Source organism: Miniopterus schreibersii (genome assembly GCF_964146895.1).
Source record: "Miniopterus schreibersii genome assembly, chromosome: 4".
In the NCBI taxonomy this organism is placed as follows: Eukaryota; Metazoa; Chordata; class Mammalia; order Chiroptera; family Miniopteridae; genus Miniopterus; species Miniopterus schreibersii.
In genome coordinates this window covers 49,953,877-49,973,323 of record NC_138105.1, presented here as the reverse complement: position 1 = coordinate 49,973,323, position 19,447 = coordinate 49,953,877, and the positions used below count along the sequence as shown (strand labels likewise).

Sequence of the window (19,447 nt, the reverse complement as noted above, 5' to 3'; positions counted from 1 at the left end):
CATGGCTAGGCTCTCTCTTATTTATTAAATGAGGACTAGTTCAGACTTCTAAGATCTCTGCTATTTCTAAAATTCCATAATTTCCCTTACACTCACCTTTCTAAATGTAAAATAATACTCACTGGTCATTTGATTAAAAACTCTAAATCAGTCACTCATTAAATATTTGTTAAGAACCTAATCTGTGCCAGGCATGTGAGAATCTGGGAAACAGATATGAAAGATAGTCTCCTAGTATGGGGTCAAATACATTTTATTGTGAATAAATAACATCCTTTATTAATAATCTTCGTGTTCCTTTAAATGGTTAAATAGTAAAGTATACTAAATAGTGCCCAAATAATGGAAATCTGCACAGATAATGAAAGCTTTAATTATAGTCATAGCTTCTACCAATATATAAGGCTTTCCTTCTCTGCACCCTTCACTTGTTTTGGTTTTTGGTTTTTTTAAAGTTAGAACATTTAAATTTACTGGTAATTTGCACTTATAATCAAAATCAATTTCCAAAGTATAAGTTTAAAAATAGTTTATTTTCAAGATTCTCAATAGGACTTCAACATCATATTTTCAGATATAACAACAAGATGATCAGTATGTTCAGTATATTTTAATTCACGATGAAAGTTGCTCCAGATCTATGGTTAAACGTGTATATACTGTTTGATTGGGTAGAGATGGGGAAAGCACTGGTTCAAAGTTTTAATTAAATATTACATAATAGGAATTTCCCTCTACAAATCTAAAATGAAATTTTCATATGGATACAATTTCACAAAGGTTATAAATATATATCAACTTACAACTAAAGGAAGCATTCAGTATTTTACAATGTTTTAAAAATCTAGATCCATAATCACTTTCTTTTAAAAAAAAAAAAATCCTTCCCATATAAAATAAAAAGTCTACATTTCTCTGGAAATGTATGTATTCACCTAATAGTAAGATCCAAAATGAGAAGAATTACTATCTCCAGAAGAGGAGGAGGGAGGCAGGGGTGGCGGGGGAGGGGGAGGAGGTGGGGGTATGGAGTATGGTATGGGAAGTAATGGATGAGATGGCATGTTAGGTGCAGCCCAGCCCATGTTCACAAATGCAGGTGGTGGAGGTGGAGGTGGGGGTGGTAGTGGAGGAGGGAGTGAAAAATTATGCATGTCAAACACTGGCGGAGGAAAGGGGTACTGTGGCATAAGGTTATCTTGTCTCTGAGGTGGAAATGCTGAAGTCTCCTGAGATACCATATGCTCCGAGTTATAAAACTGTGGAGGAGGGGGCTTGCCATGGCAAGGTCGAGGATATCTACCCCGGGAAAATCCCCGTGTGAATTCTCTGTTGCGATATCCTTTTGAATGCTCTGAAGCAGAGCTATGAGCATTCCAATTCTGATGTACTTCTGCAAAATCTTCACCTGTGAGCAGGGTAAAAAAAGTATAGAAACAAAATTAAAATGGATTTTAATACAACAAAAAATACTGTTTAAAATTTCAATAAAGCCTTTTCTTTAATTTCCAGTATATCTTATTGTAGTTAAAAATGCATAAGGCTTAAAATGATCAATTTTAAAGAATCCAAAAGGCCAGACAATCAGGAGAGGAAAAGCCAAGCAACACAGAAAACTTTTAGACAATAACCACTTGACTCCAGCCAAACAGCATAGAGAAAACTGGACACCATCATCACCCACACTCTCAAAGGCTGAGTGGGGAGCCTAGACTTCCTCCCCTTGACAGGATGTAATGAGATGCTGCAACCTAAGAAAGGAATTAGCTAACTTTTAGAAAACAGAATAGGAGAAAATTTTTAGGATGTAGGTTTAGGCAAGAAATTCTCAGACTCCATAAAAGAAAAGCTGATAAATTAGGGTTCAACAAAATTAAGAACTTTTTTCCTTTCAAGAGGACAAAAACATAGGCTAAAAGACTGAAATCATTATGTATAAACCCCTAATTCAAGAGTTAAAAAACAGAAATACAATCAGATAATGGGAAAAGACATGAACAAACATATCATTGCAGAGGACATACAGATAGCAAATGAGTACATGGAAAGATGTTCAATATCATTAGCTGTTAAGAAAATTCAAGTTAAAATCACAGATATTACTACACACCTATAAAAACGGCTAAAATCAAAAACAGTGACAACACCAAATGCTGGTGAGAATGCAGAGAAACAGTCACTCACACATTGGTGATGGGGATGTAAAGTGGTACAGCCACACTGAAAAACAGTATGACAGGTTCTTAAGAAACTAAACATATAACCATCATAAAATCCAACAACTGCATTCTGAAGACATTTATCCCAGAGACATAAAAACTTGTGTTCACACAAAAACCTGTACACAAATGTATAAAGCAACTTTATTCCTGTAACCAAAAGCTGTTAACAACCCAGATGTCCTTCAATGCATGAATGGTTAAACAACCTATGGTATAGTCACATAGAGCTCTGGAATGAAAAGAAACAAATTTGCCACATACAACAATCTAGATGAATTCCAGAATATTATGCTCAGTGTCAAAATCCAATTCTGAATGGTAACATACTGTATGACTCCATTTAAATAAGCATTCTTGACATGACAAATTGTATTATAGAAATGGAGAACAGATTACTGGTTGCCAGGAGTTGAGGAGGAGGTAGGAGGGAGGAATGTGTAAGTGACTATAAAAAGGCAACATGAGGAATATTTTCCTGTGATGGAAATGTTCTTTATCTTGATTGTATCAGTATCAATATTCTGGTTATGGTATTTAATTGTATAGTTTTGCAAGGTGTTAACTATTGCAGGAAACTGGGTAATGGGCATATAAGATCTCTCTGTATTATTTCTTACAACTGCATGTCAATCTATAAAAGGTTTAGTTTTAAAAAAGAAAAAAACAGAAAAGGTATAATAAAATAAATAAATGTTAAAAAATAAAGTACCTTGAGTTAGATATTAAGTACATTATCATTTAATTCTAAATATGGAAGCCAGGAGGTTTCTTAAGAAAAAGGGCTAACAGGCTTAATTTGCCTTCTCCCCCTAGAAGCCATTTTTACATCCTTAAACTTGAAAAACTACCAATGAATATTCTCTGCGACTCTCTCCGAACACATCCCATGCTGTAAAATGCCTCCAATGCTAGCTGCATGGCAGGAGATAAAAAGAAAACGCAGATGTTCCTTCAGTTTTATTAGTGATGAACTTACATAAATGTAAGTAAAGATTTAAAAAATTACTATACGTTGCATTTACTCACCTGATTCATTAAATTGAGATCTGAATTTTTTCCGGCCCTGAATGCGATGCTTTTTCCTGTGTTTGGCTTCTTTTTCCTTTTCATCATCACTGAAATCTAAGGCCTAACAGAAACAAATATATAAATTTATGTCACATGAAATGACCAATTCTATGAATGGTACCTACTTGGAGATGAGAATAACTATTATTTAACACTGACACTGAAATATACTCTTTTGATACTTAGTAGTTTTCAGTAATGTTTGAATTAATTAGATATAATAGAAAAAGAAAGTTTTGTGTTTTTTTTTATAAGCGCCTAAAGACTCTTAATTGACACAAGCTAGTAATGAGATGAGTCCTCACGGTGTTTTGGTTTTTTAATTCCTAGGAAGTTTTAGATACGTAATTTTAAAATGCTGATCTTTAACAGCCGTGAGATATGGCTACTTCCTAGTTAGAAGTTTGAATTCCAGCTTAGAGTCAAGATTCATCATAGTGCCAGCTGCCAAAAATGCTAAAGAAAGGATTAGTTAGGAATAAGCAAATAACAAAGTATCAGATCTAATATAAAAATAGAAGAATATTATACCTCTCATTCAAAAATTTTCACAGGCCCATAAGCCAGGCACTGTTCTAAACATCAAGGTATTAATTTTTTTGTTAGTATAATGTCAGGGATAGTAAGGGTTATAAATAATAAGGCAAAGTAAGGGAGGAGAAAGTCACTAGGGGTGCTATTTAGATAAGACTGCAGGAAAGGCTTTGATAAGCAGATACATGCATGACTCAACTCCTAAGAGAAATCATTTTAAACTACAAGAGGGCGAGTCAAATGTAGCTAAGAATTGAGATTCACTGCTATAGCCCACCAAAAACACAAGACTTAAAAGCTTTATATATTATTACTTCTACGTTGTCTTAGAATTCAGGCATTTTATCATTCTATTAATTTCAGAAAACAGACATTATGTTTCAAAAAAATATATGAAAGCACGCTCACTATGCATGCATGTGTGCACATTTAAAAGGAATATAATGTATAAGATTTTCAGTTCAGTCTTGCTAAAATATATTCTAGATCAAATCTTCCATGAACCAAGAGTCCATAACCTCAGAATCCATAATCAAATTCAGAAGCATCAACTAATTTTGGTACCTTCAAATACCTTTAGTACCTTCACGATTTTTATTACTGATCTTAATGTGCTAAGATTTTTAAGCTCATGTGAAATCTGGTAACTGCCAGGCAGTAGAAAATATTGCGATCAGATAGAAAACATTTACTTCTCTGAAACTATACAGTCAGATGAGAAAGATACATACACCAATGAGCAAGTGCTGCTTTAGTGCTATGACAGCACGAGGCTGAAGAAGAAGAAAAAGGGCAAGGAAGATTTCTTGGTATGGGTAACCCAAGATCTCTCTCTAATGAGGAGTTAACAGTGAAAATAAGGGAAAGGAAATTTCCAAAGAGTGAGAATATGCATAGAGGCTCAGTATATTCGAGAAGTAACAATGGTTCTATAAGACAAAGTGAAAGCTTCTTAAAGAGAAAAACCAGAGACAATGAAATCAGAGAATAAAAAACCTTCTCGTGCCATTTTAAATAACTGGGCATTGTCCAAAGAGCAGGAGGGTGGTATTAAAGGACTTTAATTGGCAATAGGCTACTTTAGAGAGACAATTTTGGCAATATTTTGCTATTGTCTCCTAAAATCAGGTAAAATTTCACATTTTCCTTGTACACAAATTAACTTAAATTTGCATTCATTAAGCACATTTATTCAACTACAAATTAAGTATTCATGTTAGAAATGAATGTGAAGATGAGTAAGATGCATTCCCTATAAGCAAGTTTTAGCTCCTTTATGCAAGCCCAATATTGCCTATTTGCACCACATGTTTTTTTTAATCGAAGTTTACACCCCACATATTCCAAATCTAATCTATATTTAACACCAGGCCATAATTCTAAACTATAAAATGTCATCATAATAAAATAAACTTTAGAATTTCAGAGTTTTCCATATGAAAATAACGGATAATCAACTTCTTAGGGGGAAAAAAGACTCCATGAAGTATGCTCAAATTTAATTTTATAATTAACCTAATCAAACCAATTTTATGAACAGTTAGCATTACCACACTTTGATGCTTAGGTCTGAAACAACAAGTATGTATAAGAATGTCTGCATTTCACAAGAAACATCTTTCAAGACTTTTGTGAAGTCTCAAATATTTCAAAAATATGTAATTTCAATAATAAAATGCCTTATACATAAGAACATTAAGTGAATCTTCGGGGCCTTAATGGAAATCACATGTATACACAACATAAACTAGAAAATAAAATCCCATAGTAATATGGACACTAAACTAAGATTACTCATTGGTTAAGTGACCCTCTAAGTGAGCACTGCCTGATTCATGACCTCAGGAAAATTAGAAATTAACACAGACCATGAATCTTCAGCATTGCTTGAGAACATCTAAAATGAACAAAGTTAAACCTACAAATACCTAGAAGTTATAATACTGAGAAACTTCATCAGAACTACTGAGCACATATAAAAACTCTCACAATAATTATATTTTTCTGTTAGAACTAAATTCATACTATTTTCAAGAAATTTATACAATCATTGCTGCAATTTCTGTATTTTAACAACTTAAAATATGCTTAAACACTTCCATGGAAATTTAAATCAAGTAATTCTACAGATTATCACTGACTCTCTTTTACATCTCTAAAAAGACTGTATATCAAGCTACTTTAGGACATAAAACTAGTCTTGCTGGAACAGATTGAAAAAAGAAAATCAAAACTCTCTTTTTAAGAAGGTGGTTATATTGTAAAAATGGAGAGGTAGGTAGATGGTAATAATTTTGTGCCTCCAAAAGAAAGGCAGCTTATTAAAAGTATCACCATTAATTAATATCTTCATGTCTCACATGGTAAAATCACTAAACTGAAGAATAAATTTTTTTAAAATAATGACAATTCTACCTTTACCAGGTGTCAAAAATTTGATTTAAAAATAGGAAACTGTAAGTAGAATAAGCTAATAAGTAAAATGTGACCGAAATATTTTTTAAATGATCAATCAAAAATTCTTACTGAAAGGTACATAGCAGTCATGTGGGAGAGGGGAGAGTGCACCGGCTCACAGAAGGCAGAATGGGAAGCATTAAGGACCTCCACAAGGTCAACACTGATGACTTTATAACATTCAGTCCTGCCTTACTTTCTAAAATATTGTGTAAAAAGACTTCTCCTTACATCTGGCGGTGGTTCCTGATCATTCTCCCATGATGCATCCGATCCCTTCTCCCTAGGCAGAGAAAGCAGAAAGTCAAAGAAGTACTTGCTAGAAGACATGAGCTCAACTCTTAATTTTGCAACATACATGAAAATAAGAACAAAAAATAATGGACCATTTTTATGTCCTTCATTTTGTTTCAGAAGATGTGGGAAGCTCATAAGAAAAACACATTTGGACATTTTAGGATTGGGGAATCAGAATAAGCAGCCAAGGCTGTGTTGTGCAGAGGCAAGTGGTTTTGCAGTCCATAAGCATATCCAGATGCTATGACTTTGACTGATATTTTAACGATACCTGAGCTCAGTTCATAAAACTCACTTCAATAAATGCTTATTCCATACAAACTATAGGTCAGACAGTGATCCTGGTACTAAGGACACAAAAACGAAGATGAGGCATTTCCTTGTCTAAGATTTTACAGGTTTAATGGTAGAAATAAAAACATGAAATTCTTTTCCCTCAGTTTACCTGAGGAATATCAGCAATATTCCATGAGTAACCAAGGCTTATTCCAACAGTGACTCTCAAAACAGACAGGGTAAGAGGTTATCTAGTTTGAGGAAGAGGAGGAGTTTTGAAGATTCTGAAGGACAGTATAATCACAAGCATTAATTACTTTGAGTGGAAAGTTTTATACTCTATGACCAACAAAAGTGTATATATCTATTTTGAGTATAATTTATGAAAGCTCATTTTAAATCTTATTAATCTTTTTGATTTCGTAGTTTGACATAGTTTATTTGATTATATTTAAATATTACAAAGTATCAGCCCTCACTGCTTTAAACTAGATCTCAAAAATAAATGGGATTCTCAGGAATTCATTAAAATCATTAATCTATTAAAATCAATTTATAGATGTCAGAGGCTGGCACAATATGGAAAACATTGTTTGCTCTGAAATTTTGATTCGGAACTTTGACACCGTATATGAGGCATTAGCAACAATTTTTCCACCTCTTTAAAAAAAAAAAAAAAAAACCTTTTACTTGTTAGTTATCACCTTACAACTATACATTTAACATAGTCTCAGTATTCTTTTTTTCCATTTATACCATCTCATGGCCTGTGGTGCCCTTAGCCAGGAGTGTAAAGACATAAATAGGAAAAGTGCCCCAAATAGTGCATTTAGTTCTGAAAATCAAAATCTAAAGAAAAGATCAAGCAACATTTTAAAAACCACTTTTCACAAAGTTATTTCATGGGTAGCTAAGACTGAAATAGCCTTACTAGAGGTGGTAAGCTGGAGAGGAGCTGAACTTCTCTACCTCAAAGGCAAAGTATTCCACAGAGTTCCCATGACAGACACCAAAATGCAGTCTTGAACAGAAAAGGCTTTGGCAGGTGGGGCCTCTGTAAGTGGGCCTAATTTCCCAATTCTTTAGTTTATTGCTGTTTCTTTCCAGGACAAAATTCTTTCTTCTTTTCTTTTTTATTCCTGAGGATATTTTTTTCCTTTGCTTTTCAGGGGGGTGAGGGAGAGAGTGGGAGAGAGAAAGAGAGAAACATCCATGTGAGAGAGACACATGGATTGGCTGCCTCCCACACACGCCCTGACTGGGCTGGGGATCAAGCTTGAAACAGGTGCATGCCCTTGGCCTGAATCAAACCAGGGACCCTTCAGATCGACGCTCTAACCACTGAGCCAAACCGGATAGGGGCAGGACAAAATTCTTGCTCTTAGAAATCAAAAACAAAGACTGCTCCTATTATTTAAAATCTATTTAATAAACATTTCAGAAAAATTTTAGGTTTATCTGTTTTAAGTTAAAACATTATATTTGGCAAAAGCAAAATATAAGACATATCCACAGCAACATCCTAATATTCAAAGCAGAATGAAATGCTAATTATTTGAGGCATGATATTAAAACATATTATATAATCTTTATGACTTTACTATTTAATTCATATTTCTTGTCAGCAGTCATTTAGAAAAATTAACCTTATAGAGTCTGAAAAATAACTTAGGTAAAATGCTCCTTCAGATAATTATGTGGATTCTTAAATATGAGCTGAATCAATTATCAGGAACAAAATATTCATATCTGAAATAATAAATGAAATTCAGACACTTGGTTTAATAGGTAAGTGGTATAGAGACCTTCTTATGCCTAGTACTTTTGACATAGCACTAATACTACTCACTGCTCCAAGTTCCCTTTGTATTTCCTACCAAAAAAAGCCACATCCCTAATGTTTCACCTATGAGTTATACCTGAAAGAGATTTGTGTGTCAAACTGAGTGCAGTCTTTTTGGATTTAAGATCCCCCTTCCCTCTCCCAATATTTTGTGGCCTTTCCTTCCACTCCTAATTTGACAGTATTTTTAGTGGCTCATATTCATTACATCTTTACGAAGCATTCAATTAATTTTATAGAAAAAACTATTCTACTTGAACTATATGCCACTGCTTTACATAAAAATTAAATTACATAATTGTAATAAGTTTGACTGATATAAACAGTTTTACAGCTAACACTTGGCAACACAATTAACACAAGGAAAATACACAATTAACCAGTGGGAGCATAAATATGCAAAAATATTACTACCCACATGCTATAGGCATCATTTAGCATAGTTACAGTTAAAATGGAGAGCAATGACCTGGTAGTGATACCAACCGTTTATCACCGCTGGATACACAAATTTTTGGGGACACATTTTAGTTGTCTCTTCTCTAAGTTTGTAACTTACAAGCACCTGAAATCCCCTTCTTTTCTTTTTTTTTTTTCCCTTAAAAATTACAAGTTTTACAAAACAGTAAAGCCTAGAATTTAATCCAATTAAAATTTTATTTAAAATGGAAAATAATTTTTTAAATGGTATTACTAATACTGAAGTAGTATGTATATATAAGAATGTATATAATGGAAAAACGCAATGAATTAGAATTCAGAAAGTTTATATGGCCCAAATGTATTCCTACTAGTTGATCAAATCATTTTAGGCAAAATACATAAATACATATCTCTAGCTGTAAAATCTGATAACAAATTGTAGCTTTCAGGGGTGCTATTAGGAAGATAAATTAACTCTTTGAAAGAAAGATACCATTTAAAACTACCATTGCTGAGCCCAGCCAGCATGGCTCAGTGGTTGAGCAGCAACCTATGAACCAGGTCACGATTAAATTCTAGGTCAGAGCACATGCTCAACCATGTGCTCATGTTTTGGGCTTGATCCCCTGTAGGGGGCATGAAGAGGCAGCCGATCAATGACTCTCTCATCACTGATGTTTCTATCTCTCTCTCTCTCTCTCTCTCTCCCTTCCTCTCGCTGAACTCAATTAAAAAAACATTTAAAACTACCATTGTTGACAATTATTCCTAAATATAAATATTGGATAAGCAAACAACTAAAATGTACTTACTGGTAGTGGAGGGGAAAAGTACTTACTGTCTTCCTGTGAATACATATTGGGTGAAGTCTTTCATTGATGGAGCAAAATACATAGTGTCCTTTATTTTAATACCTTTACTCTCAATATGCTCTGAAGAATTAAACCGTAACACATAAAATGGATGTGCAACAGGTCCAAATATCTCAAATATCTGTAAAATAGAAAAAACATGAAGGCCTCCTTTACATGTACATAGGGACTCAAAAAGTTAGTAACATTTAAAATGGAAAGCATTGATACCTACTATGAAAGGTAATTTTGTCAATATCAGAGGAATAAAATAAAACTATACATTAAAATATCACAACCAGGATATTGACAACGATACAATCAAGATACAGAACATTTCCATGACAGGAAAAGATCTTTCACATTGCCTTTTTATAGTCACTCACACTTTCCTCCCTCCCACCTCCTCAACTCCTGGCAACCAATAATCTGTTCAGGTTTCAATTAAAAATCACTCATAATACTGCAAGGGATATTTATGATTCTATCCCAAATAGTCACGGGAAAACTTGACTGAGTGCACATAAGCAATTTAGCTAATTTAGAGTATAGAAAAGAAGGATTTAACATTATTTTTTAAAACTATCAGCTTCAAAGTATAGATTTTAGGCTGGCTAATACCTAAAAGGTCAACTGTGAAAAGCAACTTTAGACAAAGGAAGGCTCAGGCCAACCTACTTTATCTCAAAGATCCATTATACCTTGACTCCCTGCTCAGTCTTTCCACCTTACTTTGGCTATTCTGTAACTTCCACACCACCTGACCAGAGATAAAAGGAAGAAATAGGCTGCAAGGATAGTCTGAGAAACAGAATTAAGGATAGCAATTATAAGATATTTACTTTAAGGTAAGTAATTAGCTTTGTTTATACCTTAAATAACAGTATATATCTGTAGAAATACTCATATAAAAATGTAAGCCAACTAATGTTTTATATTTGTCCTGTCATTTGAGAAGTGGTGTTCTAAGTTTCCTCCACATGGCTCTAACTTTTAATACTTACCATCTTGTATTCAAAAGTGGTACCTTTCTGCTAAAAGACCTCAAAGGATTCCTGTCCCCTAAAGGGGTCACAAACACACACACTGCCACCACAGAGTAGAGACATACCATGAGGTTGGTGGAGGGAAAAACTGACAAGCAGAGAAGTAAAAGTATGTTCAGTTCCCAAAATTCTCATTCCACAGCATAGGCTGGGCTTAGATGTACTGTATGCAAGATGAAAAAAGTTCCTGCAGTTGGGGGCCTGCCTGAGTCAGCTGGCTGGACATGCACAGAGAGCTCTCCAAGAGAGAATGAGCCGCACTCTCCTCCCCTCTCCACATACACCATGCTACATACTTAAGAGTTAGCCTAAGAGGTACTAGTTAACTCCCAGTTTCTTGGGGTAACAAGAAACATACCAAGGAGTTGCCAGGCCTAGAAACAATGATGGAGGGCTGTGCATGTAGAGGGCCAATATCTGAATGTTGCCACTGAGAACAGCCTTCAAAAAATGCCATTAGCCAAAAGCCTTACTGTCTTTCCAGTTGATCCAGCTTTTCACTAAACTAACAAGAGGGGCAAGGAGGAATGAACCCCCACAGCCAACCAGATTTGTCTCTGATCAATCACTGTATACTATGACTTCTCATTAATAAAAATGAAGAAAGTATAAAAATAAAAAAAATAAAAATAAAAATAAGGAAAGAATATTCTTTTTTTTAAAATATATCTTTATTGATTTCAGAGAGAGGAAAGGAGAGGGAGAGAGAGAGATAGAAACATCAATGATGAGAGAGTCATTGATCAAGCCTGCAACCCGGGCATGTGCCCTGACTGGGAATTGAACCCCGATCGCCTGGATCCTAGGTCGACGATCAACTGCTGAGCCACGCCCGGCTGAGCAGGAAAGAATATTCTAATTCATTGACTAAGTCAAATACTTATTTCAATCACTGTGTATATTGCACAAGTAGTTACACAAGTTACTGAGGAGGAAAAGAACACTGTATCAGTATAATATGGAGACTTTCAGAAAATCATCACATACTACCAATCAAGCTGGTAATATAAATATTCTTCAAAAAAGATCAGTAAAAATTCCTATCCCATATTTGACAGGAATATAGATTTCACAGTTTTGGTCTATTAAAAAGTAAAACAATAACAAAAACAAAACCTACTCTAACAAATACTGAAAACAAAATGCAAAACCACCAGCAAATTCATGTTATATAGGGATAATGGGTGGCAAAGGTTGGCCATTTTTTCAAAAATCCCCTGATATTAAAGAACTAAACATTAAAAATGAAATGTCATCATTTATCAAGAGAAATTAATCATTATTAAATCATTATTATTATTAAATCATCATTAAAAGGCAAAAGGTATAAATACAAATCTGAAATTGCTTTCCTTAAGGCAGTAGGAATGGGAAGGGAGATAGAAGAGAAATGAATCAGAAAGACCAACTGGGTTGAAAAATAAATTGTTCCTTTTTAACTTTTTGACTTTTGAGTTAATGGAGATAATTCCACCTCCTTACAAATTTCAGTGAATTTTAAAAAAATACACAAAATATTTATCACTGTGGCTCATTATTACTGTCATTATTGAAGAACACACAGAAAAGAAAAAATATGCAAAGGTTTGACATTGAAAGTAAACTAATTTAGTGTCTCGGTAAGATATTCTAAAGATCTAAGACAGATTAAATTTAATTTTCTGGTCACTGGTTTAACTAGTAATACTTTCATCAACTCTCTCCCCCACTCCACCATTACTTGGGAGAATCATTTCAAGGTACTTAGATCTATAATCAAATATTCTTAAAAGACTTGTAACTTCCTTGAATTTAAAAAGCTTTTTATGTAAAATTTAGACATAGATTTAACTTTTTCCTCTAGACTATGTCACATAGCTAAAGTTAGAGGTGTAAATATTATATTTGTATCTGACTCCTTTCAAAGTCAATGACAAAGAGCTAAATATTAACATTATTAGTCACCATATAGGAACGAGAATTAAAATGTATTGGAGGATATAAGAAATGTAAATTTAGAGGTTTTTAATTAGTGAAGTGTTGGGTATATTGAAATTAAAATTGTCTAAGTTAGCTACTTAGGAAAAAAAAGGCAGCTGTCATGACAATCATAAATAAAAGGAATCATGGAAATAATCTGCTTCAATTCCGTCAGAAAAATCAGTAAGTTTTCCCTTGCCTCTTGTCCCCTTCCTTCTTCTACTATTTTCTTGAGGACAGAAAGAAATGTTTTGTTTTTGGACCAGGGCAGAATGTACTATGCGACTGGCATGGAGAGCTACTCATAGCACAGTCATCTACTCATTTCCCATTCCTTTTCTCTCACCCTTCTCTGAGGTTAGGCCCCTCAGGTATCTTTAACTCCTTACAAGATACCAGCAGTACCCATACTCGAAGCAAAAGTGTGAAGCCTAGTTATTTGAAAGGGAAAAGAGTACAGCATCATCCTTCAGACATTAAAAAGTCTTTGTTCCCCTCACAAACTTTCTCAAGAATTGCCAAAATATATTAGCTTAAGATTTCAATTAATTCTGCCACTGATTGCTTTGCATTCCTAAGTGTTTTATTTCTCTTTGGTATAGCAGCCTGTCAACCTATGTGCTAGAATGGAATGAAAGAAAAAGACAGAGAAAAGGAAATGTTATATGAATAACCCAATAATATAGTTCAAAATATGCTTTTTTTTCTGATTAAATGTAAATTAGTTGTATCTCCCAGAAAAAAAAGAAGCCATGTGTTGCTTATTTGGGAAAAACCAAACCGAGAGAGTTGCTTCTCCAAAAACTAGCAGCTGGTTTCTTATTTGTTTGATTTCAACTCAATACATTTACTTAAAACATGTAACTTATGAAGAGCTGTATTTCACACAGTGGAGGAATGCTGGAGGGAATAAAACTCTGCCCCAGAAGAAACACTTGATGGGTATGTACAGTCTTGACCTGAGTTTTTTTGTCCTCTGACTGCACAGGATTGCATAATTGCTGGGTAAAAGGTGTGGTCTTCCATATCAAGGATGGAAATGCAGGGTTGTTCCATTATTAAGATGTTAAAAGAAACCCCACCTTATGATGAGTACAAATTTACACATATTCATAATTCCCCAGAATGTGCTTACAGTGAAACTTTACTGCTATTACTGAAATCTTTTTCTATTTAAGGAAACCAAAGTCTAAAGAGTTTTGAGAGCCACTACTCAATGGGAATCACAAACCAAAAGAGTTTCACAACTACTACACAGTGGAAATAGTCTCCTGTACTTAACTCTGAGTCCCTGGAGAGTAGAGAACTGTGTCTTATTCAATATGTAGAGCCACTGCCTGGCAAAGTACCGGACAAAGCATTAAGAAAATTCAATACATGTATATTTAATGACTTAAGCAGCAAAAAGTAATAAGCAGTATTAAACCAATATACAAAGTATTGATGAAAATCAAGGTGTACTAAGAGAATGTACAATCTGAGAGCTCCAGATTGTTCATCTAATAAAATTAATCTCTTTTTAGGACAGATAAAAAGTCAAAAACACTAATCAACAAGGAAACAGAATAGTTTGTAGGATTTGAATTTTTTTTACAAACCTTTCCTGCTGCCTGCCGATCGCTTTTAAAAATTACAGTCTCCTCATTAACTGGAGGTAGTTGAGTCATAGATTCAATTATTACTGAAAAATGAAACAAAACAGATTATTTCAAGATTTAATCAGAAGATAATGCAGAATTTAAATGAGAGTTTAGGCTTTAATTCCAACGTAATTTAATATGAAACTTAAGGTGAAATAATATACCTCAGTAACTACTCTTCGTGGATAAACAAAGTCAATGTATTACCATATAGCACTGGGAAATAGATTCTATATATTTTTACTTAATACAAAAAGCTAAAACTCTAAGAAAGAAAATTCAAGCATAAAATCTCACAGAATATTTGACTCACCCATTAAAGTCAACAAATTCAAGCCCTGTTCATTTTCTCAAGCAATTTTTACCCCCCAAAAAGTGTAATTTAGTCACAAAACTCCTACTTTAGAAGAAATTAGTTTTCTTTCTTACTCTAGAAATTCTTTTCTATGAAGCACCAATTACTTACTGCTATATGAAAAAGTTAACTTCACAAAAGCATCTTTTTCTGAAGAGATGAAGAATGATAGAGCTCACAGTAATTTTTATCACTTTTCTTCTCAAAAAGCAAAAGCATTACTTCACTAGTCTAGCATACTCCAATTCTTTGTAAGTGCTACAAATGTTAAACAACCAATCTACTACAGCAAAGGGGGGGGGGAAGGATAGGTTCTTAGAAAATTAGCGCAACAAGCAAGAATACTTTGTCACATTGCATAGATTATGCCATCTCGTTAGGAAAAATATATTAGTTCAGATTACTAAAATTCATTCAAAAAACTTCAACTATATCCCAACTAATTTTTTTTTCCAAACACTGACAGACTTCATTTTGCAGGGTTCCCACCTGGAATCCCACCTTCTTAAATAAAAAAATGCAAACAAAAAAAGGGATTTAGAAACCTTTGTACAGTATCTATATCCTGGGCCCCCATGATGGGAAGGGGGCAACTGCTAGGTGGAATGGAGGGGTGGGAGCAGAGCCTCTGCCATCTGCAAGCTCACATCCACCCTAATCACAAGGGTGGGGGTGAGATGATCTGGGAGGGACTAGATCTGGGAGCCCCCAGACCAGGGAAAAGATGGAAACGGGGATGGGTGCATGGTGGACAGTAGCTAGTGCTTCTAAATTCTGAATATACATATAAGTAATAGATCATGAATCAACATTCTTTGAGTTAGATCTGCTCTGGAATAAAGATGAGGAATGAGCACCAGAAGAATTCATTCTCAGTCATCTCTCTTGTCTAATCCCCTTCGCAAAGGAAATTAAAAATCACCTAATCCAACACCCTCATTTTAAAGAAAGATGAGAAAACAGGACTCAATAGAGTAACAGTATCATGTGGCCAATTCCATACCCAGTTATCACTAGAATTTAGATCTTTAGTTCCAACACTCTCCCTATAATACAGCTAGTGACCCATTCTCTTGTTATTATAATTTTAGGTGGCAGACAGTTTCGGGTAGTTGGGTACAAATAAACTTAGAATTTATACCATACATGGATAAAAATTTTCAAAAGCTATCAATACTCTGAAAGTATGTACTAGTACATACATCCTTAATTTCATGAAATCTCTCCATTTCTACTTAGATGGATAATGTCTAAGTACCCTCTTGTATTTTCCAGATTAAAAAGAAAAAAGGGAGGGGAAGGGGAGGGGGGAGGGGGGAGGGGAGGGAGAAGGGAAAAGACAAACCAACATAGCTTCTGTAAGAACTACAAAGTACAAAACCAAATCCTCTCTTTTCATCTCTGGGCTCTTATTTGAATTCATAGACATTTTTTGCCTAGTATACAACACTTACTTTATTGTCTTGTTTTAATTTGGTCCAAATAGCGTGAGATATTTTAGGCCTTCAAAATGGAGTAGCATGTGCTGATTTTGACTCATTCAATCTTTATTCCCACCAGCTTAAGAATTTTGTTAGCCACTTACAATATTAATAACAGCAGTATCTTTAAAAAGCATTATTTCATGTGTATTATATATTTAAATTTTGTTCATTGAGGATAAACATGACTTACACTTTTCCTATATATATCAAATATAGTAAATGCTCAATTCATACTATATAATCAAAATTACCTGACTTATTTATACATATAATTAAATACCATAAGATGACTCAAAAACTAATGTAATAACTTGAGAATCATGTACAGTTTTAATAACTATAATTTTTATAAAAAATGTTCCACTTTAATCAAAATTTTGACAAATTATAAAAGTACAAATTTATCTAAAATTTATATTAATTTTAAAAAATACTGATATGTACACTGTTAAAAAAAGGTGAAAAGATAGTCTCATTTCTACCAGTGACTCACTATACAACCAATCATAAAAGCAAGTGACAAATTTTTCTATGTCCCTTAAGTCCAGTAAACTAAGGCAGCTGGTGGATAATCTAAGTCTTTTTCCCAGTTCAAAAATCCTATGACTGTCAATGCTGAGTTCTATTCTTAGGTGTCTCTCACTATGAAAGTTAATGATAGCTACATTAATTTCAAGGCCTTTTGACACCTACCTCTTGGAGCTAGAAGCAAATCTGTAATATCTAGTTGTCTTATATCCAACACCTTCATATTTTCTAATTTACATGTTTATAAATAAAAACAAAGGCAGTAAGCAGAATAATGCCCTCCCCACAAAAAAAGATATCCACACCCTAATCCCTAAACCTGTGAATATGTTACCTAACATTAAAAAAACGTTCTGCCCTAGCCGGTTTGGCCCAGTGGTTAGAGCGCCAGCCCGCAGACTGAAGGGTCCCAGGTTTGATTCTGGCCTAGGTTGCAGGCTCGATCCCCGGCCCTGGTAGGGGCCCATGCAGGAGGCAACCAATCGATGTGTCTCTCTCACATTGATCTCTCTCTCTCTCTCCCCCTTCCACTCTCTCTGAAAAGCAATGGAAAAAATATCCTCAAAAGGGTTGTTTTTTTCTTGCAAATATGATTGTTAAGAACCTTGAGATGGAGTGATTAGCCTAGATTACGAATGAAAGCCCAACCTAAGGAATCCTTAAAAGCAGAGAACTTTTCCAGGCTGAGTCACAGAGAAGCTATATTACTGGTTTTGAGGATGAAGGAAGGTGTCATGAGCCAAGGAGTGCAGGTAGCCGCTAGAAGCTGAACAGGGAAAGAAAATGTATTCTCCCCTAGAGCTGCCACGAAAAAATTTAGCCCTGATTTTAACTCAGTAAGACCCATATCAGACTTCTGGCCCAAAGAACTAATTATAAGCTTGTGTTGTTTAAAGCCACTAAATTTGTAGTAATTAAATAGCACTAGAAAAAAGAATACTGCACATCAAAGAAAATTCTGGAGAAACTGTCAGTAAAAGCAGACTTTAAATTTTTAAAAAGAAAATGTATTTATGAATTACTTATATAAGTAAAACTGAATTTATCTGTTCAAAATTCATTAGTTATAAAGTCTCTGATTCGATTATTAATGCATTGCTTAGATATAATAATTTTTATTAATAAAATTATTTACATACCTAATTGTTCAATAATACTTGAAACCATCCCAAGAGGCTTTAATTCAATATCTTCAGGCAGAATAATAGTGAGTTCTTCAACTGAAGGTAGTTCCTATAATATAAAAAAGCATTACTCTTTCTCTAACTTCAACTTTAAAATAAGGGAATGAGGTTCCATTTAAAGTACTGTACACATTCATGAAGGTATAACAGTAAGTACTTATACCATTTCCTTGATGTTACTCTTTTTAGTGTCTGACAGCATTTCTCCCACCTCCAGCATCTCCCTACCTATGTGATGCAATAGGTCTGTGGTCCACGCCCTAGGCCAGATAGACTGAGAATACAGAAGTACCATGAGACTTTTTCCAATCACATTTGCACAAGAGACAAATAGACAAGAAAAAGTTATTGTTAAGGAATCCAAGGTTAAGAAAAGAGACAATTCACATAATTCCCAGAGACATTCCACTTGAAAAAGAGTAATTCCACTGGTCACTACAGTTTCTCCACAGAAGAAGAGTTCTCTCTCTTAACTGCCTTGATTTGATTAATCCATTAAATTGACTGTGATTAAGTTGTTGAACAGAGATGCAGCAGTCTTTTCTGGAGCTATGTGAAAAAAGAGACAAATGTTTGGCCTCTTCAGGAAAATATACAGAATTCCTGGAAAAAGAATGCAGGCATCAGCTCAGGAAAAGCTGTGAGAGTGTTTCCTGTTATCTTCCCTCTCCAGGTTAAAAACCAAATTTTTAACATCAAAAGATTTCTCTTTCTGACCCACCCAGCACCTAACTCAGTTGCTATAGAAACTAAACAATGAAGCAGAGATGAGGTTGAAGAGAAATCTAAGAATAAACCGGGCCCTAGGCTTTAAATTAAATAAACAGGGCTTTCTTTCTATTCTTGACCATTGCCAAAAGATCACAATTATGGCATGTTAGGGGTTAGTTTGGAAGGAGAAAGATAACTTCTGGAGAAATGTTAAAAAAGATGGGAAAACCTAAATAATACAGTGTTACTACAGATGAATGCATCATAGGTAATGATTTTCCTCTACAGGGACTCAAAGAAAGTTTTTAATGAAATCACTTAACCAGGGTTAAACTATAACTTGCTTCTAGGAGATGCTATTTTTTGATCAAGAATTACTTATAAAGAGCCACACTAAGGGTCTCAACCAACTCAATGCAGAAGACTTAAATCTGTATGGTTGTAGAAGAAATGACTGTGTTTTATGTATCAGAATTTTTCTGTACATTTAGGAAGAGGACAACTACTTGTCATTTTATCATATTAAATATGGAGAGCCTTTTCTTGGCAAGACCATGATTTGAAAGTGG

At 34.3% G+C, this 19,447-nt stretch overlaps 1 protein-coding gene across 2 annotated transcripts in view; it reads right to left on the bottom strand.

Moving 5' to 3' along the window:
• Positions 1-514: 514 nt before the first annotated feature.
• NAF1 (nuclear assembly factor 1 ribonucleoprotein) overlaps positions 515-19,447 on the bottom strand; it is a 35,909-nt gene continuing 16,976 nt past the window's right edge. For both annotated transcript variants that reach the window (XM_081135757.1, XM_081135758.1), the window contains exons 3-8: positions 18,123-18,216; positions 14,575-14,657; positions 9,959-10,113; positions 6,513-6,564; positions 3,249-3,351; positions 515-1,408 (exon numbers count right to left, since the gene is read on the bottom strand). In XM_081135757.1, coding sequence (XP_080991883.1) covers positions 936-1,408; positions 3,249-3,351; positions 6,513-6,564; positions 9,959-10,113; positions 14,575-14,657; positions 18,123-18,216 — 960 coding nt within the window. In that variant the 3' untranslated portion in view covers positions 515-935. The remainder of the gene's footprint in view (positions 1,409-3,248; positions 3,352-6,512; positions 6,565-9,958; positions 10,114-14,574; positions 14,658-18,122; positions 18,217-19,447) is intronic.